Raw genomic sequence first — 26,794 nt, 5'->3', positions numbered from 1 at the left:
ATGATGTTCTTGATGCCTCTGCTAATGGGAACTGCTTCACTCAAACTCCAGCTGCTCTGTCTTAACAACATAACTATAGTATAACTAAAATTATAGATACAGTTAACTAAAACCAGGATGAGGGAGCATTTCACTTGTAGCCTTGCTACTCTGCATTAGCTTCATATATCTTTTAGAATTGATTTTAAAGTTCTTGTTTTTAAAGCTCTCAGTGATCTGGGATCAGAGTACATCACAAAATTGATTTTGTTTTATAATTCTGCTCGAACTCTCAGGTCTTCTTCCTTAAATTTTAACAATCTCCCTCAAAAGATAATTGGTAGGTCACCTTTTCTGAACTATGCTCCTAAATTTGGAATTCAGATAGCTAAAACTACAGGGAATGTAGACTCAGTTGACACTTTTAAACACCAGCTCAAAATCTATCTAGTTAACTTTGCTTTTAACTAACATATTTTTGTCTTTTATTTTCATGTTTGCCCTTTATCCCATTGTAAAGCACTTTGAACTATATCATCTGTATGAAAAGTACTCTATAAATTAGTTATTATGTTATTATAAAGTCCCTCTAACCTGCAGTTAGTTTAACAAATCTCTTCCCCACTCTGTCCAAAACCCAAAGTGAAGCACCAACTACTGGACTCCATTTGTGGTCACACCAGTGTCCAGCCTGACTTAATGCCAGATTGTACATCTGAACCTCATATCCTCAGCTCAAAAGACAGATGAGCATGTCTTATAAGAAAAGTTTGAGTGAGCTTGTGCTTTGCTCTTTGGAGTGATGGACAACGAGAGGTGACTTGATTGAAGTGTAACGATAAGAGAAGTTGATAGGGGAGAAAGCCAGTGCATTTTTCACAGGGTGGAAATGGCTAATATGGGTGGATATAATTTTGAGGTGATGGGGGAGAGGCAACATTCCCTCTAACTTCATTTACAGCTGCACAGACCAACCATTTTTACATGGCCTGTAAACTGCATGGCATTTCAATAAAACATTATATAAAAGAAAATCCCAGCTGCACAGTAACAAAGGCTATGTGCACAGTAGCATTTCAGTTCCTGCGCGGCTGCACACCTGAGCAACACAGATTGAACAGTGGGAGGGGGAGATGTCAGAGGTAGGTTTTTTACAGAGAGAGTGGTGGGTGCTTGAAACATGCTGCCAGGGTTGGTGATAGTTTAACTGTACTGTACTGTAACTGTACCATAACTGGAATGGTACTGTAACTGTACAGTAACTGTAATGGTACTGTAACCATACAGTAACTGCATTGGTACTGTACTGTAACAGTACTGTAACTGTACTGTAATCATAGTGAAACTGTGCTGTAACTGTTCTGTACTGTAACTTTACTGTACTGCAACTGTAACAGTACAGTATTGTAACTGTACTGTATTGTAACCATACTGCAACTTAACCATACTGTACTGTATTGTAACTGTACTGCAATGTAACTGTACCATGCTGTAACTGTAATGGTACTGTACTGTAGCCACACTGTAACTTAACTGTACTGTACTGTATTGTAACTGTACCATAATGTAACCATACTGTAATCATACTGTATTGTAACTGTACTGTAACCATACTATGCTGTAACTACTGTAACCATGTTGTACAGTAACTATACTGTACTATAACCTAAGGAGGGCCTGTACCAAGCTCAGAATTCTGCATGCATTTCCAGGAAGAACTCTTGCTTTCCCTGCGTGCCTTATCATGGTCCTTGGCCCTTATTTGTCTACCTGCTCTGAACTTTCTCTGCAACTGTAACACTATATTTTTCATTCTGTTTTTCTTTTTATAACTCAATGTAATTTCGTACAGAATGACCTATCTCAGTGGTGTGCCAAACAGAAGATTGTTACTGCATTTTGCTGCATGTGACAACTTTTTTTTGTGTGTGACTGTTGGTACTGTGTTTTGCATCTTGGCCCTGGAGGGACTCTGTTTCATCTGGCTGTTCATGTCTGGTTGAATGCAAATAAACTTGAACCTGAATACTAACTAGATACCAATACTATTAAGCTGATATTTATATAGAGATACATCACTGTAAAAGACCGTTTTTGCCCAATGAGCCCACACCCATGCAACCAATTAGCATGCTAATCCATATGTCTTTGGACTGTGGAAGGAAACTGGAGCACCTGGAGGAAACCCATGTGGTACAAATTCCTTACAGGCAGTAGTAGAACTGAACCTGGGTCGCTGGTGATGTAAGAGCGTTCCACAAACCGCTCGGCTATCATGCTGCCCTTACCTCAGCCTACCTTCTCACTTTCAATAAGTTGTGCATATACAGTATATCTTCAGATCTGCTTGTATGCCTTCTAGAATGATATGGTCTAGCCTGTATTTCCTCTGCTGATCTTTCACATCAGAAGGTAACATTTTGCGTTTTTCAGGACTAAACTTCATGTGTCACCAATCGCATCTAAAGTTCAAAGTAAAATATATTATCAGAGCTCATACATGTCACCACATACAACCCTGCGATTCTTTTTCCTGTGAGCATACTTAGCAAATCTATAGAATAGTAACAGTAAACAGGATCATAACTGGCAAATGCAAATATAAATAAATAGCAGTAAATAACGGAGATTATGAAATTACAAGATAAAGAGTCCATAAAGTGAGACCATCGGTTGTGGGAACATCAGAATTAGAATGAGTGTAGTTATCCTCTTTTGTTCAATAGCCTGATGGTTGAGGGAAAGTAACTGTTCTTGAACCTGGAGCTGTGAATCCTGAGGCTCTTGTACTTTGCATTGTGCTGCTTACATTTTACTCCACATTTAGTGCTAGCTGCAGATTTGGGAATAGTGACCCACAACTGAATCATGAACATATTGTAAATACAAAGAAAAGCAGTAGTCACAATACCTGACCTATCAAAGAAACTAATGCAGACTTCACTCCTGTCCCTAAGTCTTTTAGAATTTAAATTGCAATGTTTCCTGGTTCTCTCTCCTCAGATGCTGCCCGACCTGCTGGGCTTGTCCAGCATCTCCTGTTTTGTTGCAGATTTCCAGCATCTGCAATATTGATTTTCTTTCCCTACTCCTTTTTTTTCTCCTTCCTATTACATCACCAGTATTCAATTCTGGTATTTTTAATCCAAAATTCTTCCAGAAGTTAAAAAAACAGAGACACAAAACTTGATTCTTCAGTATCATTTTATTGAGAACCAAGAAAAGACAGTAGCAGAAGTCTAGTAGCTAAGAATGAAGAAGTGAAAAAGGCTAAAGATGACAAGGCAATGTACTCTCTCCTTTTTTTACCCCATAGATAAGAACCATTCCATTCAAATGTATAGATAAGAGCTAACTAATCAGGCAGTCTCTATTCAAATAATGTGATACTGGAGAACTTTCCAGAATGATACAGAATTTTAACCACAAGGGGACACACTGAACAACTACATATACATACCGTAGCCACTAGGAAACATACTGAACAGTTACATTGATATAGTTAATTACATCAAAGTCAAAGTATATTTATTATTAATGTATGTATGTAGAATAAAACTCTGAAGCTTGCCCTCCTGCAGGCAGTATGAAACAAAGAAACATCATGGAACCCTTTCAAGAAAACATCAAAAACCCAATGCACACAAAAAAAGAACAAACTGCAAACGGCTACAAGCCAATGAACGACACGCAGAATATCAAACATCAAACCAGGTGTATTCAGTTTAGTTCAGATCAGTGCAGACGTTAAAAAATTAAGCGGCAAAGAAAATAACAGTGAGACAGTCTAATCCAACACCAGCTTTCTATCCACTCTTCAACAGCCCCCATGAGATGGATGAAAGTTGAGATGTTCTGGCGAGGCTAGAGTTGCAGTAGTGACGTGCAGAACTGTAGAGTAATACATGTCTAAATGAACCACGCTGACCATACTCATCCATACTGATCAATTCCCATCGCTGACTGTAAGGAGTTTGTACATTCTCCCAGGGACTGGTGGTTTCCTCCGGGTGCTCCGGTTTTCTCCCACAGTCTGAAGACCTACTGGTTGGTAGGTTAATTGGATTAGACTAGGACTAATTCAGGGTGGTGCAGCTTGAAGGGCTGGAAGGGCCTATTCCATGCAGTATCTCAATAAAAGCCCATTGTAGGCAAATCCTAGATGCCTGCATTTGGCCCATATCACTCTAACCCTATCCTATCCATATGCCCATCCAGTGCCCCTCCCCCCACTTTTTACTTTGACCTCTCCCCTTCCTTTCCAGTCCTGACGAAGGGTCTTGGCCCGGAACGTCGACTGTTTATTCATTTCTGCCCCACAAGCTGCATGCCTCCAAAATCCTGCGTGTGATGCTCTGGATTTCCAGCAGCTGCAGAATCTCTTGTGGGTATGGGAGTTAGTCAGACTCCTTGCTGGAATCTTGATTTATATATTGTTCGGAGCGAGTATTTGTGTGCTAATCCATTTGATGCATGTTTGCCCTAGGGTGAGAAATACTTCCCATTTAATCATCTGGTGTCTCCCTGTAGTCACTGCTTACTTGAGTAAGCTGAGTAAGATTCGTTTGACTGTGTTTCAGGAGCGGAAGAGGAGGCTGATAAGGGTGATTAATTCAGTAAGCAATTTACTGAGAGATAAATTCAATATCTCTATGACGATACCTTCCTGGGATACACACAAGCAGACACGCGGCACACAAATGGGGGGTAGAGAGAGAGTAAATGCAAGCAAGCTTTTGTCACTGAGGTTGAGTGAGACAAGAACTAGAGGTCATAGGTTAAGGGAGGAAGATGGAGTGGTTAAGGGGAACATGAGGAGAACTTCATTCAGAGAGTGGCGCGTGTGGAATGGTCTGCCGGCAGAAGTGGTGGGTACAGGTTGATTTTAACACTTAAAAGAAATTTGGATAAGTACATGGATGGGAAGGGTATGGAAGGCTATGGTTCAGGTGCCAGTTAATGGGACTAGGTCGAATAACATTTTGGGACAAACTAGATGGGCCAAATGGCCTATTTTTGTGCTGTAGAACATAGAACACTACAGTCTCTAGAACAGCACTGTACAGTCTCTTTGGCCCACGATATTGTGCCGAATTTATCACCGAGTGTTAGATCAATATAATCCTTCCCTCCTACATAGCCCTCAAATTATTTTTCATTGATGTGCCTATCTATGAGTCTCTTAAATGTTCCTAATGTATCTGTCTGTAATGTAATGCCTAGCAGGGTGATCTACCCGCTCACCAATCTCTGACATCCCCACCGTACTTTCCTCCAATCACCTTAAAATAATGCTCCCTTGGTATGAACTCAATGTAGGGCTCTATAAACTTTTCTGTTCATCCCAAGGTTTATTTCTTCTCTTGTTGTGTTCCTCTCAGTTATTTAATTGAGCCACAGTCGAACGTGGATCGATTCTTCACCATCAATCCCCAAAGTGGAGTCATAAAAACCACGGAGCCACTGGACAGGGAGCAGTCAGCCTGGCAAAACATATCTGTGATTGCAACGGAAGTCAGTGAGTATTGAGTCTATCTTAATGATTAAGTTTAAGTTTTCATTTGACTGCACATATATATAACCAGACAAAACAATGTTCCTCCGAACCACAGTACATGAAATATACATTTCAATACATATATGTATTGAATATACATAGTACATGAAATATAATTCAAAATTCATGTAGTGTGCAGCACAGGTAAAGAGTAAACAGCGCACTGTCGTAGTGACGAGCCCACAGTGATGGCCGGAGATTCATCTGTCTCACAGCCTGAGGGTAGAAACTGTTACCCAGTCTGGCAGTCCTGGTCCCAATGCTCCTGCACCTCCTTCCTGATGGTAGTGGGTCAAAGGGTTTGTGGGATCCATGGTTGTAGGAAAGACATCATTAAGCTGGGAAGAGAGTAACAAGATTTACGAGGATGTTGTCAGGATTTGGTGGTGGGGGGGGGGGGGTCTTGTGTTAAAGAAAGAGTTTGTTAAGGTATCATAGTATTCCTTGGAGATGAGGAGATGAAGGGGTGATCATATAGAGGTACATATATAAAATCACAAAGGCTATAGATTTATGTATTTATTGATTTATTAACTTACTGCGTGGAATAGGGCCTTTTGGCTCTTCAAGCCACACCACCCAGCAATCTCCTGATTAGCAATCTAGCCTAATCACCAGGCCATTTACAATGACCAATCAACTTACCAAATAGTACGCTTTTGGACTGTGGGAGGAAATCGGAGCACCCAGAGGAAACTCATGTGGTCTCCGGGGAGAAGGTATAAATTCCTCACAGGCAGTAGCAGGAATTGAACCAGGGGTCACTGGTACTGTAGAGCATTGCACTAACCACTACATTACCGTGCTGTTAGTGACCATTAACCTTCCAACCTCTATGTCTTTGGGAATGGGAGGGAACTGGAAACCCACAGGGTCACAAGGAGAATATATAGACTCCACAGAGAGACAGCGGGTTCAAGCTGGATGATCTGGGCGTTGCCAACCCCAATTTCCCACTCCTTAATGTGAGGACTTGCCTCTGCATCAGTGTCTTGCACTGTGATCAGGCCACAAGTATATGGAACATTTGTCTGGACTCAAGACAAGACATCTTCTATCCTACTGTTATCAAGTAGTTCCTTAGCAGTATTGTACTTAACATAATGATAAGATGAGCGCTTAACCTCACAATCTACCTCATTATTGCCTTGCATCTTAATTTTTACCTGTACTGCCCTTCCTCCGTAGGTGTAACACTTTATTCTGCATTCTGTTATTCCTTTCCTTTGTATTATCTGTATGTATTTAATATTTCAGTAATATTTGTATTTATGTATTGGCTGATTAAGCATTGTTGCTTCTTTAAATAATTCATTATGGATTATATGTGAAAATATGTGAATCGCATACATCATCACACTACCACGTAATATGTGTGCACATCGCTTAAAGTAAAGACGAAGTTCGACTCACATTGCGGACAAGGATGTTCACTGTATCTCAGTACCTTTGATGATAATAAACAAGTTTACCATGCATGAGTACATCAATGTTGAAGCAACATTGCAGGATTTGTGGAACTTGTGAATCACAATTTATCTCTGAGTTGGTTTCCTTTTAATATATTGAACCAAGATGCAGTGCTGTAAGAAGCCGTGTATTATCCAGGGGCTAATGTATCACAGTCAGGTTTAATATCACTGGCATAGGTCATGAAATTTGTTGTTATGCAACAGCCATGCATTGCATTAAAAATACTATAACTTACAACCATCATTATGTGCCATGTCGTCTGAATGGGCGATCATGGTCTTTGACCATGATTGTTCTTGGCAAATTTTTCTGCAGAAGTGTTTTGCCTTCTTCTGGGCAGTGTCTTTACAAGACAGGTGACCCCAGCCATTCTCAATACTCTTCAGAAATTGTCTGTCTGGTGTCAGTGGTCGCATAACCAGGACTTATGATCTGCACCGGCTGCTCATACAACCATCCACCACCCGTTCCCGTGGCTTCACGTGACTCTGATCGGGGGCTAAGCAGGTGGTACACTTGGTTTTAAGTCTAGTGGAGGGAAGGCGTGCCTACACCTCCTTTGGTAGATATGTATCTGCACCCTGCCAACCTATAAATAGCAATAAGAAATATATTAAAAAATAAAGTAAATATTGCAAAAAGAAAGCAAAAAGAAAAGAAAAGTAAGTAGTGGTACTGTACATAGATTCATTGTCAATTCAGAAAATGTAGGGTCACTGTTTCTAAAAGATAATGTGAAGGTGGCATCTACCCTATTATTATCTGGGGAGCTAAATTTGCTGCTCCTTGAAGATAAGGTAAAGGTTGGTTGAGTTTACTTAGAAGTAAATTGCTAGTCAAAATGGAGATAAGAATCTCACTTTATTTGCAAGGAGGACAATTAAAAAGCTGCAGATATTATCTCTCAGGAATTTTCGATTAATACAGGGAGTAGTTGTACGTTTCATTCCTCTTTTAAATGCGTGCAGAGTAATTTGTATTGGAAAGTATGTGTGAGGAGCATCAGGAAAAAAATGAACTCAAAGGTTTTAGCAGACAATGATTGATAAAAAACATAACTACTGTATCTAGTGCTCCCGTGCGGCCTCCTTTACACTGGGGAGACCCAACTTAATTTGAGGGACCACTTTGTCAAACATCTTCACTCTATCTGCCGAGAATAGAATTTTCCAGAGAGCAACCATTTGAATTCCCAACCCTATTCCTGTTCTGCCTCTTTTGCTGCGATAAAGCCACTCTCAGGGTGGAGGGGCAACACCCAATATTGTGTCTGTGTAGCCTTGAACCTGATGGCATGAATATCAATTTCTCCTTACAGTAATTTTTTCCCTCCCCCTTCCTCCTCCTTCTATCCCTCATTCTGACCTCTTACCTTCTCTCCTCACCTGCCTATCACCTCCCCCGGTGCCACTCCTCCTTCCCCTGCTTCCATGGACCACTCTCCTCTCCTCTCAGATTCCTTCTTCTCCAGCCCTTTACCTTCACCTATCACCTTTAAGCTATCCTCCTTCCCTCCTTCCCCTACTTCCATGGACCACTCTCCTCTCCTCTCAGATTCCTTCTTCTCCAGCCCTTTACCTTCACCTATCGCCTTTAAGCTACCCTCCTTCCCTCCTTCCCCTGCCACAGCCCTTTTTTCTGGGGTCTTCTCCCCCTTCTTTTCCAGTTCTGAAGAAGGGTTTTGGTCTGACTGTTTATTCATTTCCATAGATGCTGCCTGACCTGTTGTGTCCCTTCAGCATTTTGCGTGTGTTACTCTTGGTAAAATACTAGTTAGTGTAGTAGCGTAGTGGTCAACAAAATGCTTTACAGTGCCAGCAACCTGAATTCAACACCCATCACAGTCTGTAAGGAGTTCGGATGTTCTCACCATGACTGGATGGATTTCCTCTGGGTGTACCAGCTTCCTCCCACTTTCCAAACATACAAGTTAGGGTTAGGATGTTGTGGGCATGTTATATTGTCACCAGGTAAAATACAGGTTGTGCCTCACTAGATAAGAAGAGGAGGAGATAGAATGATCTAGGTTCAATGCAAAACAATATAAAAAGTAGTTCTAGACTGTAAGACATAGGAGCAGAATTAGGCCATTCAGCCCATCAAGTCTGCTCCATCGTTCCATCATGGCTCATTTATTATCCCCCTCAATCCTATTCTCCTGCCTTCTCCCTGTAACCTTTGTCGCCCTGACTAATCAAGAGCATATCAAGGTCCACTTTAAATATATCCAATGATTTGGCCCGTTCAGCCATCTGTGGCAACAAATTCCATAGACTCACCACCCTCTGGCTAAAGAAATTGCTTCTCATCTCTGTTCTAAATGGACAGGTGGGGGTATATCACATCCAAGTCCTGTAATGATGGTAGACTGCAGCCAATTACCTTTTCAGCTGACCTGACAGATTGCTGCAGATTGTTCTGGGATTGTTCTGCTATTTATGGAGCTGAATGATTTTCTAGAGCAGAAGTTCCAAACCGTTTTAACGCCATGGATCAATACCATTAACCAAGTGGCCCGTGGTCCCCAGGCTGGGAACCCCTGACCTGAAGAGTCATTTCATCAAATTGCATTTGGCCACATATCCTCTAAACTCTACCCATCCATATAGGTGTCTAAGTATCTTGTAAATGCAAACTGCAACATTATATTCTGGCTTCTTCGTTCAATGCCCTGACTCATCCAAGCTAACATGCCAAAAGGCTTCTTTTTTGCCCTTTCTACCTGTGACATCGAACTAACCATGTATTCCTGATTCCCTCTGCTCAATGCACGCTCCAATTTCCTACTGTCCACTTATCTTCCCAAAATACAACACCTCATCCTGATCAAATCAAATGCCATATGTCTATGAGAATATGAGATGGATGGATGGAGAAATGGAGCAGAGGGTGAAAGAGAGAGAGAGAGAGAGAGAGCAGAGAGTTAGAGAGAGAGAGAGAGAGCAAACAGAGAGTTAGAGAAGGACAGTAAGAGAGTTACGGAGAGAGAAAGATTGAGAGAAAGAGAAGAGGGAGAGAAACAGAGAGGAAGAATGAGAAAGAACCAGAGAAGAGAAAGGAAAAGATTGAGGGTGAGAGAGAGAGACAGAGAGAGGTAATGGGAGAGAGAGAGAAAGGGGAAAAGACAGACAGATATAGGGAGAAGGGGGTGAATAAAAGCGAGGGAGAGAGAGATGGAGAGAGGGAAAGAAAGAGAGAGAAAGATTAAAACAAGCACATGCCACAGAGCATTTTGCAGGTCAGGCTGTTTTCTCCAGACAGCTGCATCTGATAATTCCATCTGCAGCTTCCCACTCTCTCACCAACACTGCTGATTCCAAGAACAGCAAATGCTAGAGAATGCTGAACCCTCAAGTCACGTATCATCCGCACTTGGAAATATATCATCTTCTATTTATTATCACTAAGTCCTAGAATTCCCTCCCCACACCCCAGTGGAAGGACTGCAGTGGTTTTAGAAGATAGCCCCATCCCCACCTTCTCAAGGGGCATTGACGGTTGGGCAATAAATGGTGACCTTGCCCAGATACCAAAGTTCAAAGTTCAAAGTTGAAAGCTTCGTAGAAGATTAAATAAAATTAGAAGAACATAAACAGTTTCTGATCAACACACAAAGTTCTAGGGAAACTCAGAGGGTCAAGCAGTATCTATGGAGGGAAACTAAACATTGCCGTTTCAGCTTGAGACAATTTATCTGGTCCATCTCCCTTCAAAGATGCTGCCTGACTCACTGAGTTCATCCTGTGCTCTGCGTGCTATTTCAGATTGCAACACCTGGGCTCCCTTGTGTCCCTGAAGTTTCCCCTTCCCTCACCAAACACCCACCTTCTCCCTTTCACCTGGACTCAGTAACTCATGCCAGCATGTGCTTCTCCTCTCTCCCCCACCAGTTTATTCTGATTTCTGCACTCTTCCTTTCCAATCCTGATTTATCTATTCATTTATTGAGATGCAATACCGAGTAGGCCCTTTCAGCTCACTGAGGCACGCCACCCAGCCTAACCCTGGCCTAACCATGGGGTGATCTACCATCACCAATAAACCTACCAACCAATACACCATTGGACTGTGGGAGGAAACTGGATCACCCAGAGGAAACCCATGTGATTATCGGGAGAACTTACAAATTCCTTATAGGCAGCGACGGGAATTGAACCTGGGTTACTGGTACTATAAAGCATTGTGCTAACCACCACGTTACTGTACCACCCTGTGAAGGTTCTCAGCACAAAATGTCGATTGTTTAACCATTTCTGTAGTTGTTGCCTGACCTGCTGAGCTCCTCTAGCATTTTGTGTGTGTGTTGCTCCGGAATTCCACATCTGCAGAATCCCTCATGTTTCCTATCCATGAACCTATCTTGTAATTGTACCCACCTTTGCCAGTTCATCTGGCAGCTCACTCCATATAGGGTAGCATAGCGGTCAGCGTAACACTATTACAGTGCTGGTGAACAGGGTTCAGTTCCCACTGCTGTCTGTGAGGAGTTCTTCCGTGATTGCATGGGTTTCCTCTGGGTGCTCCAGTTTCCTCCCACATTCCTCTGGGTTACTAGGTTAATTGATCACATGGGTGTAAATGGGTGGTGCGGTCTCGTTGGGCTGGAAGGGCCTGTTACCGTGCTGTATTGCTAAATAAAACTAAAATAAATACCTGCCAGCCTCTGTGCAATGAAGTTTCCCCTCAGCTTCCCTTTAAATCTTACTCCGCTCAACTTATTCCTGTGTTGTCCTGGTTTAGACTCCCCACTTAGGAATAAGTGAGCCTGTGGCGACCCACTGCCTAGCGCACTCAAACCGGCTCACAAATAGCCAGCGCGCCGGCATAAAGGCCAGTCCCAAAAAGGCGCCAAGTCTGCTTCACCAGCAAGGGGAAAAGCCCGCGCGGGACTGTGAATACGTGCCCCCTACAGCATCCGCGCGTGGGACAGGACTGTGAATACGTGTCCCCTACAGCATCCGCGCCCGGGGAGGGTGGGATCAGGAAGGCTTTAAAGCGAGGCCACGAAGTTCGAATAAAATCTTTTTGTAACTGCAGTTCACCGACTCCGTGTCGTTATTTCAGCGCTGCGTGTAGCACACCGCTACAAGCCTTTAATTCTGCTGATCTGAGAGGAAAAGGAGGATGTGATCCAGATGTGAAGAAAACCATTTTCCTCTGGAGAATTCACAAGGGAGTTTCAGGAAGTGTTCAATACTTTGGTTATCTTGCAGTTGTTACAGAAAGACACTGTCTTCACAGCAATCATACTTAATATGGAGAATGGGAAGATGTGGTCGTGTGTACATTGCAGGCGTTTAAGATGGCTGGGTGTGTTGAGATGATTTATATTATGTGCAGCAATGCACCTCCCAAAGGCTTTCCCGGCACACTCTCAGGTCAAACTCTCCCTTCTCTGCTATGTGAGCTCTACACGGGATTTCTCCCAGTGAATTCCCAATTGTTTACTTTTCTTGGCAGGAAAAATAATGAGGAGTTTTCACTGCACTGGTGTATTAGCAAAGAGTCTTAACCAATTCAGGACTGGCACGGAATCTGACTTTCTGCTACACAAGACTGTTGTAAATCACAGTAATTTACAGCAAGGACAGAGGCCATTTGGCCTGTTCTCTTTAGGCTGGCACATTTCCAGCTATTGGCCCGCAGCCTTCTAAGTTATGGCTCTTAGGTGTTGTAGGAGCAAACTGGAAGATCACATGGCATTTATGTTCGAAATAACAGGCCTTTTACTAAAGACGGGTGCGCACCAGGAGATCTACCTGAGCATAAACTGGGTACAGCTTTTACATTCCCAGTTGATACGATTATCAGTAATACTACATTTTGAAAACAGTATGGGTGCTACCGTAATACTTAGTTAAGTAATGGACTAGGTCCTGAATACAGAGTAAAATGATTGTCCACAGGACTAACAGTAAATCCAATTTCTCTTACAAAATTAGATGTTCGCTATAAAATGATTAATAAAACTTCTGATTTTGGACGTTATTCCATGTCATAATGTCAAAGAAAAGCACAGAAACAGGCTCTTCAGCCCATCCAGTCCATGCCAAACCGTTTAAACTGCCTACTCCCATTGACCTGCACCAGGGCAATAGCGCGCCATACTCGCCCCACCCATGTACCTATCCAAATTTCACTTAATCTTTGAAATCAAGCTTTCATGCACCTTTGCTGCCAGCTCATTCCACACTCTCATGACCCTCTGAGTGAAGAAGTCTCCCCTCATGTTCCCCTTAAACTTTTCATCTTTCACCCTTAACCCATGACCTCTAGTTGTAGTCCCACCCAAACTCAGTGGAAAGTCTGCTTGCATTTAACCCATTTATACCCCTCATAATATTGTATGCTTCTATCAAATCTCTTCTCAGTCTTCTACGTTACGAGGAATAAAGTCCTAATCTATCCAATTTTTCCTTATAACTCAAGTCCACCAGACTAGGCAACATCTTTGTAAATTTTCTCTATATTCTTTCAACCTTCTTTACATCCTTTTTTTAGGTAGCTGACCAAAACTGCACACAATTCTCTAAATTAGACCTCACCAATGCCTTATACAACTTGAATATAACATCTCAGCTCCTGTACTCAATGTCTCTACTTCTGGGCTTTGACTGTGGTTCCCTGTTACCACATTAGTACAATCCACATTCCTATTTACTCGATACTAGCCCTCGTTATTCTTTCTCGTACAAGTGCTTTGCAGATACTTCTCGAATGCGGTGAGAATTTTGGTCTCCACTGTCCTTTTAAACCTGCGAGCAGGGAAACTGAAAATATCTTAATACTCAGTTCACATCCCTGGGATCAATCCAACTTCCCCCTCACCTGTCACCTGCCAGCTTGTACTCCTTCCCCTCACCACCCCCCCCCCCAACCTTTTTATTTTAGATTCTGTCCCCTTCCTTTCCGGTCCTGGTGTTGGGTCTCAGTCTGAAATGTCAATAGTTTGTTCCCCTTCATCAATACTGCCTGACCTGCTGAGTTCCTCCAACATTGGATACGGAAAGGCCTGGATAGAGAGGACTTGGAGAAGATGTCTCCAATAGTTCCATTTGGGGCAGCACAGTCGTGTAGTAGCTAGCACAATGCTGTTAAATTCAGGCAGTTCTGGAGTTTGGAGTTCAGTTCTGGCACCATCAGTAAAGAGTTTGTATGTTCTCACCATGAACTGTGGGTTTCCTCTGGGTGCTCTGGTTTCCTCCCACAGTTCAAAGATGTACCATTTGGTAGGATAACTGGTCATTGTAAATTGTCCTGTGCATTTCTAGTATTAATAGGTGGGCTGCTGGGTGGTGCACCTGGTTGAGCTGGAAACTGTATCTCCAAATGAATAAATGAAATAAACTGGTAGGAAATGCTAATATCTGGTGGAACATCCTCAAAATAAATGATGATTTTAAAAACTGGAATGATTTTTTCAGGCAGAAGATCAGAATCAGATTTATTATCACTGACATACAGTTCTGTTGGGCACATATATAGCTTGGGTGCCTAAGATTCTGCACAGTACTGTCTTTGTCAACATAAGGGCGGAGAGCAAGTTTGTAAATCTGGCAGGAGACAGGAATGTTGGGAACAGTGAGGGTGGAGTGCCATGGGAGGGGTGTGGGACGAGCAGGTGGCAGAGAATGAGTGCCAGGGGTGAGGGCTGGCACAGTCGCAGACACACCCAGCACTGAGACACCAGGCAAGGTCATTTGATTCCAAGCAATTGGTTTATCGATCATTACAGGATGTCTCTGGTGCCTCCTGCTCCTTCCCCTCTCCTTTCCCCTTTTCCCTTTCTCCAACCATGATTCCCCTCTCCCTGCCCCTTTCCTATTCTCAGTCCACAATAGAGGCGCGTATCAGAATCAGGTTTATCATCACCCACGCATGCAGCAGCAGCAGTACGGTGCAATACATAAAATGACCACAGTTCTGTGGAAAAGTCTTAGGGCACCCTGGCTATATATCCACGCCTAAGACTTTTGCACAGTACTGTACATGATGTTTTGTATTAACAGTACAGTGCAAAGATACACAAATCTGTCAGTTAAAGAGGTGAATAAATAGTGCAATAATGGAGAAGTAATGAGGTTGTGTTCAGAGATTGAAGGACCATTCATAAAGCTGATGATAAACAATAGCATAGTAATTAACATAATGCTTTATAGTGCCACTGAATTCCACTCTTGTCTGTACGTTCTCTCCGTCACTCTGTGTGTTTCCTCCAGGTGCTCCAGTTTCCACTGTGTTCCAAAGCTGTGTAGGTCAGTAGGCTAATTGGTCACAGGGGTGTAATTGGGTGACGCAGCTTTGTTGGGCTAGAAGGGCCTGTCACCATGCTGAATCGCTAAATAAAAATAGTCAAGAAGCTGTTTCTGAATGGTTGAGTATCAGGCCTGTACTTCATTCCCGATGGTAGTAATGAGAACGTGGCAAAAGGTGAGGGTCCTCAGTGACGGATACTGCCTTCGTCCTTGATGGTGAGGAGAGTTGTGCCCATGCAGAACTCTGCAGTTTCTTTCAATCTTGTACTTAAGAGATTCCATACCAGTCTGTGATGAAACCAGTCAAAGTGCTCTCCACAGCACGTCTACACAACTTTGTAAATGACATTCCAGATATTCTCAAGCTCCTAATGAAGTGGAAGGTGATCACTTTGTGGAATTTGTTTCCACAGAGGGCAGTGGATTCCCAGTCATTGATTGGCAGAGATTAATTGGTTCTTGGTTGGTAACGGTCAAGGGTTTGGGAGAAGGTAGGAGAATGGGGATGAAAAATGTGATTGAATGGTGGAGCAGACATGATGTGCTGAATTGCCTAATTCCGCTCCTCTATATTTTATCTTGAAGCCTCCAATATTTCTGCAGGCTCCCAGGCCTTAAGAGTCCTCATTGCAGTTGCTGTTTGGATTTCCTGGGATGAGGCCTCGTATCCTCAGAATTGTCTCCAAAGAAACTCCAATGAAACTGTTTGTTGTCAGAATAGAGCATTATGGACATAGACGCTCACATACTGGTCTTGTAGCCCATCATCTCTGCGTCAGCCATCAAATGTTCATTACTGATCTTGTTTGTCAGCACTTGATCTTGAACAGCAAGGCTGTCAAAGGTTACAGGGAGGAGAATGTGGTTGAGGGGGAGAAACAATCATTCATAATCAAATGGGAGAGCAGAGCAATTGCCAAATGGCTTACTGCTGCTCCTGTGTCTTATGGTCTGCAAACTGTTCATATCTTGGTGACTGAAATTCTCATCTTGTTATTTTCTACATCTTTACGAGAGTACATCCATTCATGCAGTTCTTTCCAGATACTCATGGGAAACTATTTCAGATCTCCACAAAACATTGGAATAAAAAACTGCAGTTGTAAGATAAAAGACATTGCTGGAAATACTTAGCAGGTGAGATCACATCTTGAAATACTCCTCAGATGAGGTCACATCTGGAAATACTCCACAGGTGAGCCCACCTCGGGAAATACTCCGCAGGTGAGGCCACATCTGGAAATACTCCGCAGGTGAGCCCACATCTGGAAATACTACGCAGGTGAGCCCACATTGGAAAATACTCCGCAGGTGAGGCCACATCTGGAAATACTCCGCAGGTGAGCCCACATCTGGAAATACTCCGTGGGTGAGGCCACATCTGGAAATACTCCACAGGTGAGGCCACATCTGGAAATACTTCACAGGTGAGGCCACATCTGGAAATGCTCCGCAGGTGAGGCTTCATCTCTGGAGAGCAATAATATTAAGATTCAAATTAGTTTATTGTCGTATCTACTTGGGTGCAAAGAAATTCCTCGCTGGCGTGAATCACACAGAGTAAACATCGAGTGTTAATAATAAACACAGTGAAAAGTATTAAATATCAAAATGGTGCAAAAATTGCAGTGCAATCTAGAGTCATAGAGTGCTACAGCAAAGAAACAGGCCCTTCTGCCCATCTTGTCTGTGCTGAACTCTTATTCTGCCTAGTCCTATCGACCCACACCTGGACTATATCTCTCCAAGCCACTCCCATTCATGTAGCTATCCAAACTTCTCTTAAATGTTACACTTGAAATCACTTCTGCTGGCAGCTCATTCCACACTCACACCACCCTCTGAAGCTGGTCCAGGAGCCCGATGGCTACAGGCCACTGCCGTAGAGAAAGTTCTGCGCTGATGCGAACGAAGTCTCACAGAGCAGGGAGCTGAAAACTGGTTAGCCCTTCACCCTCAGCCACGAGAAAGCAGGATTAGTTCTGAGTTAAAGGTGTTCAATTAATTCAGCGCAGTATTGTGTGCCAAAAGGCTTGTTCCTTTTCTGTACTATTTAAAGTTGAAGCTCAAAACGAAATGAAAAGTGACAGACTAAACAAAGAAGTAAATAGTCTGAGAATGTAGCAGCACCATCGGACAGGGTATGTGGAATAAAACACAGATTTGACTTTTTACATCAAAGAGTCTTCATCAGAGCGGTTCCCTTGACTATTTTTAAGGCACATCTAGATTGCTAATGGCCACCATGGTAGTGCAGCAGTTAGCACAATGTTATTACAGCTCAGAGTGTCAGAGTTTCAGAGCTTAAACCTGGCACCTTCTGTAAGGAGTTTGTATGTCCTCCCTGCGGAATACATGCATTTCCTCCGGGTGCTCCTGTTTCCCCCCATGGTCCAAAGATGTACTGGTTAGTAGGTTAACTGGTCATTATCAATCATCCTGTGATAAAGCTAGAGTTAAGTTAGGAGATACTGGCAGCAAGGTTCAAAGGACAAAATGACATACTCCGCAGTGTATGCCCAAATCTAAAAGTTAGTAAATAGATAGATAGATAGATAGATAAATAAGCAAGAGTGTGAAAGGTCAATGGTGTTAAAAAGTTGAAATGACAATCAAAACAGTCAAGTCCTTACTGAATGGTGGAACATGGCTGACAGGATGCGTTCTCTTACTGAATGGCGAAACAGGGTTGTTGGGATGTGTCCCTATTTCAGTTACTAATGTCTATCTTTCATTCTAAAAAGTGCTATAAAAAACTTTAATCATACAGTCAATGGCCACTTTATTAGGTACATCTGTACACCTGCTCGTTAATGCAAATATCTAATCGGCCAATCATATGGCAGCGTCGCAATGCATGAAAGCATGCAGATATGGTCAGGAAGTTCAGACCAAACATCAAAATGGGGAAAAATGTGATCTAAGTGACTGACTATGGAATGATTGTTGGTGCCAAACGGAGTGGGTTGAGTGTCTCAGAAACTGCTGATCTCCTCTGATTTTGGTGCACAGCAATCTCAAGAATTTTCAGAGAACAGTGTGACAGTTCTGTGGATGAAAATGCCTTGTTAATGAGAGAGTTCAGAGGGGAATGGCCAGGCTGGTTCAAGCTGACAGGAAGGCGACAGTAACTCAAATAGCCATGCATTACAACAGTGTGTACTGAAGAGCATCCCTGGACACACAACACACAGAACCTCGATGTTGATGGGCGAGAGCAGCAGAAGACTTTGAACGCAGACAGTGGCTCTTTATTAGATGCAGGAGGTACCTAGCAAGTGTCCACTGAGTGTGATTTGAAGGTGTAATTAAAATGGACCTACCACCAAGCACGTCTGACATTTAAAGTGGTAATTAACATTAGAAGCATTTTAATTGTTTAATTTCATTCAAATCAAAGTCAGATCATTGCTGACTGTCATCCCCAAAAAGCAATCAGTGTTAGTGTGGTTCAGATGACCATTGTCCCATCTCTCTCCAAAGGCCCACAGGTTCAACCATCACATTGCAAATTGATCTTGTCATCCCCATTGTCTCTGCTGCTATGTTGTCAGATCTGTCATCCTGAGGTGAGGTGGTTAAACAAGGTCCCATTGACTAGCTCGTTAAGGATTTTGCTGCATTCACTTTCCCGAGTGTCCTGACCAACTGCATGAAAAGCATGCAAAACAATGAAGATTAAACAGGTTGAGAGCAGCTGATAATTTATTTTATTTTTATTTGTTGAGACACAATGCGGAATAGGCCCTTCCGGCCCTTTGAGCCATGTCGCCCAGCAATCTCCCGATTTAATCCTAACCAAATCAAGGGACAATTTACAATGGCCAATTAAACTTCTAACAGGGATGTTTTTGTACTTGTGCTCTAGGAGGAAGCTAGAGCACCCGGAGAAACTCATGGAGTCACGGGAAGAACATACAAAAAACAAACTCAGGCAGTCTGTTAAGGATTAGTGTTTTGGATCGATTAACTTTCATGGGTTTGCAAAAAGTGGAAACACTTTGTATATCTCAGAAAGAAGATGAAATCAATATTCCTCATAAAAAACTGGAGTAAGCTGCGAGACTATGATCAGCAGAAGTGTGAGGTGGAGAGCTGTTTGAAAAATTAACTATCCCCCTTCATTTTTGACTCAGGTTCTCTCATTCTCACTGCCAAAATCCTTTCTAGGTTCTGGTGATATTGTTTTCTCTCCATAGACACTGCCTGACCTACTAAGTATTTTAATATTTCTAACATTGGCAGGAATTTGTTTTTTGAGCCTGTTGCTGCAGTTGGACAGAATTATTCTGCATATATTGATTTAATAGTCCTTGGTGAACTTGTCACAGAAATGTGCAGTGCCTGATTTTTTTGCCATTTACTTTTGTTTCAAGCGCATTTTCTTGTATTTGTGGATGTCAGACCAAATTGGGGTGATGAAGGTAATTAAAATAACTTTTGACTGGTTTGCGTCAAGTACGTTTAAATCAGGAGTTCCCAACTTTTTTAATACCATGATGAGGTGAGGTGAGGGATCCGTCAGTCAGAGTTGACCATGGATATTAGGTCCTAGCTGTCCATATTGTAAGCCAGCCTGGGCAGTACATGTTGCCCATGCAGCAAGATCCCCCTCTCCATGCATCTGATGAACCCAAGGGAATGACAGAGGCTGATGCAGTTTGGTACCAGCAGCATCACAGTAATTGTCAGTTAGTGTTGAACTCAATGTAGGACTGATTAGGGACTCCAGATCCATATTTTTCCTGAAGACTTCCCCATGAGTGGGTATAGCCTCAAGGCATCGGAGATTTGAGTTTAGAGTTTTCCTTCTTCTAGATGAGCTGCCAACCATGGCTGACAAGCCACATCTGCCCAAAGCTACTGGTTTTAAGGCACTAGTAACCTGCCTTTCCCCTTCTTCTGTCAGTAGAAGTGGGTCCTCTGGGCTTAGTAGCTAAGCCATACATGAAGACCAGGAGCTGGACTTGGTTGTCAGAGGCTATATGGGGGCATGCCATTGGGAATAGTTAATAGGTAGTGGGAGCTTGGCCCCATTCCACCATTGTAACAACCTTAAGGAACCAATTCCATGGACCCCTACCATTAACCGAGGGATCCGCGGTCCCAGGTTGGAAATCAAAATTTACTACACTCAATAGCTACTTTATTAGGTAGACCTGTACACCAGCTCAGTAATGCAAATATCTAATCAGCCAATCATGTGGCAACTAATCAATGCATAGAAGTATGTAGACATGGTCAAGAGATTTATTTGTTGTTCACACCAAACATCAGAATGGGGATGAAATGTGATCTAACTGACCTTGACTATGGAATGATTTTTGATGCCAGATGGAGTGATTTGAGTATCTCAGAAACTACTGATCTCTTGGGATTTTTACGCACAACAGACTCTATAGAGTTTACAGAGAATGGTGTGAGAAACAAATAAAATCCAGTAAATGGCATTTTCGTGGGCAAAAATGTCTTGCAAATGAGATGTCAGAGGCAAATGGTGAAAGGAAGGCGACAGTAACTCAAATAACTGTGAGTCACAACAGTGATGTGCAGAAGAGCATCTCTGAACACACATATTGATACCTTGGAATTGATGGACTACCACAGCAGAAGCCCATGAGCATACACTCAGTGCCCTCTTTATTATGTACGAGAGATACCTGCTCCTCATTTGCTGAATTTTTAACAGTTGCCTCAGTTCATGGCAGTCAGAGGCACACAATAAGTGCCCATTTTCTTTGCACAGGTATATGACAAAATATTGTGCCAGCACACTTGAATTAAACTGCTTTATAAAGTGATTAAGCGTTGAAGAAAATAGAAGATCTTAGTGTGTGAGCCAGCATCCGTGGAGAGTGAAACTTGAGTTACTGATGAGCTTTACCAGAAATGGACTAAGAAGTGAAATGTGTTTTAAGTTGTTGAAGAAAGGGAAGAAAAGAGAAGCTGTGTGATGAGCCCATGAGAGAACGATTGACACTTAGTCTAGCTGGTTGAGAGACGGTGGGGAGGATATTTCTGGAGCAGATGTATAGAAATGAGATGAATTAAATCTCTAACTAATAGAAGAACTCAAAGGATTGAGTGCTGGAAATGTGAAATCAAACCTTGATATCTAATCATCTGAAGTTACTGGAGGAACTCAGGCAGCATCCATGAAGGACAATGGACAGTTGATGTTTGGATAAAGACCCTTCATCTGGACTGAAGGATAGAGGGGAGGTGGGCAATGAGAAAAGGTGAATGAACAGGGTAGAGCAAAAACTGGCAGGTGATGGGTGGATCTGTTTGTATTTGAGGAGGGATTATAGAGAGATGGAGGAGGGAGAGTGGGAATAGTGACAGAGGCTGGGAAGTGATGGGTAGAGGTGACACAAGGCTGCAGATGATGGAATCTGATAAGAGAGGGAGGTGGGTCATGGAACCATGTGAAGGAGGTGGGAAAGGCAGATAGAATCGTGGGGGGAGGGGACCCAATGGGAGCAGTGTGTGGATGATGGGCAGATAATGGAGTGGGGGGGTGGTCAGTGGAAGGGCTGTGAGGGTGATGACCAGATAGAGTAGGCAGAAGACTGGAAAGAAACAGGGTGTGTTGTTCAAAATTCCAGCATTTCTCTCATCTCTCCTTTGATCATCGACAGCTGTTGAATTTTATGCAGAGTCTAGAATATATTGATATGCCATGTTGAAGTTTAGCCTTCATTGAGACTAAGAGACTGCAGGTGCTAAAATATGGACCAACAATTGATGTGCTGGAGGCACTCAGAAAGTCAAGTAGCATCTGTGGGAGGGGGAGGGGTTGGACTGTTAAAGATTTGGCTCAAAACCCTTCATCTTCATGTGGACCTGTCTAGGTGAAGGGTCTCAACGCAAAATGTTGACATGTCTCGTTTTCCTCCACAGATGCTGCCTGGCCCACTGAGTTCTTCCAGCATTTTGTTGTTTTTTTCTTGCTTCAGCTTTATTGATGTCTATTGGATCAGTGTAGGAAGTCAGGGAGAAAGGGATTAGTAGTGTGGATGTGATGGCGAGTTATCTAGGAGCTCTGCATCACACCCATGCAGACAGAGTGGATGTGTTTGATGAGGTAATTTCCCATTCTCTCTCTAGTGACTGTGAATACATTAGACACATGGTATTTTGGAATTTCAATTGCTGCAGAAATACCCAAGCAAAAATCAACTGAGTAACATGGAAAAAAACCAAGTGAATAGGGCGTCAGGGTAGTGTAGCGGTTAGCAGAACGCTACTACAGCTTAGTGCGTTAGACATCATTTCCAGCGCCCTCTGTACGAAAGCTTATACGGTCCTTCCCATGTGCATGTGGCTTACCTGTGGGTGTTGCTGTTTCCTGTCACAGTCCAAGGACAATAGTAGGTTAATTGGTCATTGCAAATTGTCCCGTGACCAGGCTAGGGTTAAATTAGTGGGTTGCTAGGTGACGCAGCTTGAAGGGCTCAGGAAGGGTCTGTTCCAAGTTATATCTGTAAATAGTTAAATAATACAGTGAACCATTCACTTCCCATTACAATCACCTCAGGCAGTCAATATTGAATTTTCTTTAATAACTCCCTCCGTATTAAACAGTAAGCCCTCAGCAGGTTCTATCTGTCATCTGAGTGAATGTCTCAAGGTCAGAGATGATGATTGTGAGTGGCAAAGAGGAGAAATAATGCTCCCCGGGGCAACAGCAAACATTCAGGCTGTGTCAGAAAATTTATATCTGGATTCGGACCACTCCAGAGAACTGTAAGCTGGAGATTTCGAACAATCAGTCCTTCAAAAACTCAGTGAAACTCAATGAATTGCACATGCACATACTGGTCCCTTGGGTAACTGTAATAAGTAGGTGACATTCCACAGAGTCTGAGCAATACTAGGAGTGAACTGCTTGCTGCAATCTAATCCTGCAGATTTTTTTGGAGGGTGTTACTTATGAAATAACAAGAATTAAATCAGTCTACTAAATGCACAACATGGTGGGACAAACTAACTCTATCCAACCTGATCTTTTCACCATTTTAAGGCACCTGGGATTAAGTTAGGGACTGGATCATAAGACCATAAGACATAGGAGCAGAATTAAGCCATTCAACCCTTTGAGTCTTCTCTGCCATTCCATCATGGCTGATTTATTTTCCCTCTCAACCCCATTCCCTTGCCTTCTCCCCTAACCTTCGAAGCCATGACTAATCAAGAACCTATCAACCTCTGCTTTAAATATAACTCAATGACTTGGTCTCCACAACTTCTCCATTCCACACATTCACCACCCTCTGGCTAAATAAGTTTCTTCTCTTCTCTGTTCTAAATGGACTTCCTTCTATTCTGTGTCTGTGCCCCCTCTAGTCCTAGATTTATCCACTATAGGAAACATCCTGTCTACATCCACTGTATCTAAGCCTTTCAATATTTGATAGGTTTCATGAGATCCCCCCCCCCCCCCACCATTATTCTAAACTCCACTGAGTTTAGAAGAATCAAGTTAATAGGACAATCTAGTCCTGTGTATCGCTGGCTGGTGGTGCAGTGATATCAGCGCCGGACTCCGGAGCAAAGGTTCCCAAGTTTGAATCCAGTCGAGCCGCTCCCGGACACGATTTCCATCCGTGCCCGGTTGAGTGTCGAGCTTGCAACTCGGCCTCGTAAAAAAAAACACTGCGCTGTGAGAAGGTCGTGGGGGACCACTCACAGAATCTTTCCCCCAAGACAACCACTTGAAAAAAAAAGTGGTTGCCGAGGCTCTGGCAGAGTATGGCACACACACACAAAATCCTGTGTATGTTTTCACAGGACTGAGATATACTATAACATGGAATCTAATTCAGGGTTTGGCAAAAGAAGAGATGATGATTATGGATTTTTAAAAAAGTCACAGATCCCAGGAGTAAGTTGCAGGCTGGAAAGTAATTGAAAGTTTTGGGGACCTGTATATGCAGAATAACAAACAGCCTGGAGTGAGTTACAGGCTAGAATCTCATTGAGGGATTCTGAGGGCTTAATAACAGATGCCTGGGAGTGTGTTGAAGGCTAGAATCTAATTGAAGGGCCTGGGGTTTCAAATGAAAGAAATGGATACATGTGTGTACTAGCAGCTACAATCACTCAAAAAATCAGGAGCATCTCCTTCCCCTTTGCCTTTAGATTTCGGAATGGCCCACAGACCCATGAACACTTCCTTGTTGTTCTATGTTTGCACTATGAATTTACTTGTTGTAATAATAATTATAGGTTTTTGACCTGTACTGTTGGGGTGGTGGGGTAGAAATATGTCGCTATCAAAGGAGGTGTAAGGCAGTCCTTCCCTCTGCTATTCTGCATGACACCTTTGGACAAGGTGTAGCATCTGCTTAGCTCCCGATCAGGGCCACGTAAAGCCATGGGAGCTGGTGTTGGATGGTCATATGAGCAGCTGGTGCATAACGCAAGTCCTGGTTATGTTACTACCAGACAATCTCTGAAGAGTATTGATAATGGCTGGGGCCACCCATTGTGTAAAGATACTGCCCAAAAGAAGATAATGGGAAACCACTTCTGTAGAAAAATTTTGTCAAGAACAAGCACGGTCATAGAAAGACAATGATCGCACATGTCATACGACACGGCACATAATGAACGAACGAACGCGCCCAAAAAACAAACTTCACATCATGCCAGTGATAGTTCTGATTCTGAGTACCTGACGGAGGGGTTCAGTGGGGTTTATTTATAGAAGTACATATCGAGGAATAAATCACAGATCAACTTTATTCACTGTATAAATTTACATATATTAGGAATTTGCTGTGGTGTGTTGGCACGACATATAATATAAACCAACATTTAACAACTATAAAGAAAAAAGAATTCTATAAAAATAAAGTTAAAAGTACAGGTATGGAATAAAATTTGCATAAATACATAAATACCACCATGTATTTACAATGTAAGCAGCATTATAAGCAGTTTAAAGTGTTTACAGCACAGTGACAGGGCAATAGATGGAGGGGGTGGGGGTAGGGGAATAACTAGAATGGTTAATCAGATTAACTGCACATAAAATGCTGGAGGAACTCAGCAGGTCAGGTAGAATCTATGGAAATGAATAAACAGTCATCGTTTTGGGCCAAGTACTAATGAAGGGTCTCGGCCCAAAACGTCGATTGTTTATTCAATTCCATAGATGCTGCCTAACCTGCTGAAATCCTCCAGCATTTTGTGTGTTTTGCCTTGGATTTCTAGCATCTGCAGATTTTCTCATGTTTGTGATTACATTAACTGCTTGGGGGAAGAAACTTTTAAACTGGTGTGAAGTTTTTGCGCTTTCCAGAAAATAGTTTTTGGAAAAGACAGTTTGCTGGATGGGAAGCATCTGCAATGATTATTCCTGCCCATATTTCTGGACTCATACAATGATGGTAGACTACAGCCAATGACTTTGTCATTTAACAATGTAATAAATTACAGGCTAGAATTTATGTCAAGGTTTCAGTGATTTATATCTGGAAAGATGTGGTTACAGGAGGCAGAGGAGTGGCTACGGGATTGCTTCGAGTCAGTGGGCTGGGCTATGCTCAAGGACCCATCAGAAGATCTGAATGAGTACACCATGGTTGTTACACTTTCTAAAACTAGTCGTAGACGAGTGTGACTCCTACAAGATCAGTCTGAGTCTTCCACAACCAGAAGCCTTGGATGAACCATGAGATCAACACTCTGCTGAGGGCTAGATTAGAGACATTCAGGTCTGGTGACCGAGTGAGATACAAGAAGTCCAGGTATAATCTCCGGAAAGCCATCTCATGGACAAAGTGGGAATTCCAGACTAAACTTGAATAAACGAAGAACTCTTAACAGCTGTGGCAGGACTTACTTGAATGCTATTACCTCTTACAAAGTGAAACCAAGCGACATAGGTGACAACAGGGCTTCAGTTACAGGTGAGCTCAATGCCTTCGAGGCTCACTCTGACCATTAAAACATGAAGGGACCTTCACAGACTCCCACAGCTCCTAGTGACTCTGTGATTTTAGTCTCTGAGGTTGACGTGAGTGCATCCTACAGGAGTGTGACCCCACAGAAAACGTCTGGCTTAGGTTGGGTAGCTGGCTGAGTACAAAAGGCCTGTGCTGTTCGATTAGCTGGTGTGTTCACCAATATCCTTAACCTCTCACTTCGGCAGTCTGAGATACCCAATTGCTTAAAGCAGGCTTCAATCATACCGGTGCCTAAGAAGAACATGGTAACCCACCTCAATGACTATCGTCCAGCAGCACTTACTGTACTTCCATTGTGATGATGTGTTTTGAGAGGCTGGTGATGAAACACATCAACTATTACTTGAGAAATGACTTGGATCTGCCTAACGATATAACAGGTTCACTTCTGGACAGCACACACCAAGATGCTCTTTATTGACTATAGCTCGACATCCAATACTATCATCCCCTCAAAACTAGTTAATAAGTTTCAAGACCCTGGCCTGTATACCTCCTTGTACAATTTGATCCTTGATTTCTTCACTTGCAGACCTCAGTAGTTCAGATTGGCA

The 26,794-nt window shown here is 42.7% G+C and overlaps 1 protein-coding gene across 3 annotated transcripts in view; it reads left to right on the top strand.

The window, feature by feature from the left end:
- Window positions 1-26,794, top strand: part of LOC140740855 (cadherin-11-like) — a 249,554-nt gene that overhangs the window by 176,556 nt on the left and 46,204 nt on the right. For all 3 annotated transcript variants that reach the window (XM_073070420.1, XM_073070418.1, XM_073070419.1), the window contains exon 8: window positions 5,361-5,497. In XM_073070420.1, coding sequence (XP_072926521.1) covers window positions 5,361-5,497 — 137 coding nt within the window. The remainder of the gene's footprint in view (window positions 1-5,360; window positions 5,498-26,794) is intronic.

This window comes from Hemitrygon akajei, chromosome 17 (genome assembly GCF_048418815.1).
Source record: "Hemitrygon akajei chromosome 17, sHemAka1.3, whole genome shotgun sequence".
Taxonomy (NCBI): domain Eukaryota; kingdom Metazoa; phylum Chordata; class Chondrichthyes; order Myliobatiformes; family Dasyatidae; genus Hemitrygon; species Hemitrygon akajei.
Note: the sequence above shows the minus strand (reverse complement) of the source record. Positions and strands in the feature narration are given on the sequence as shown.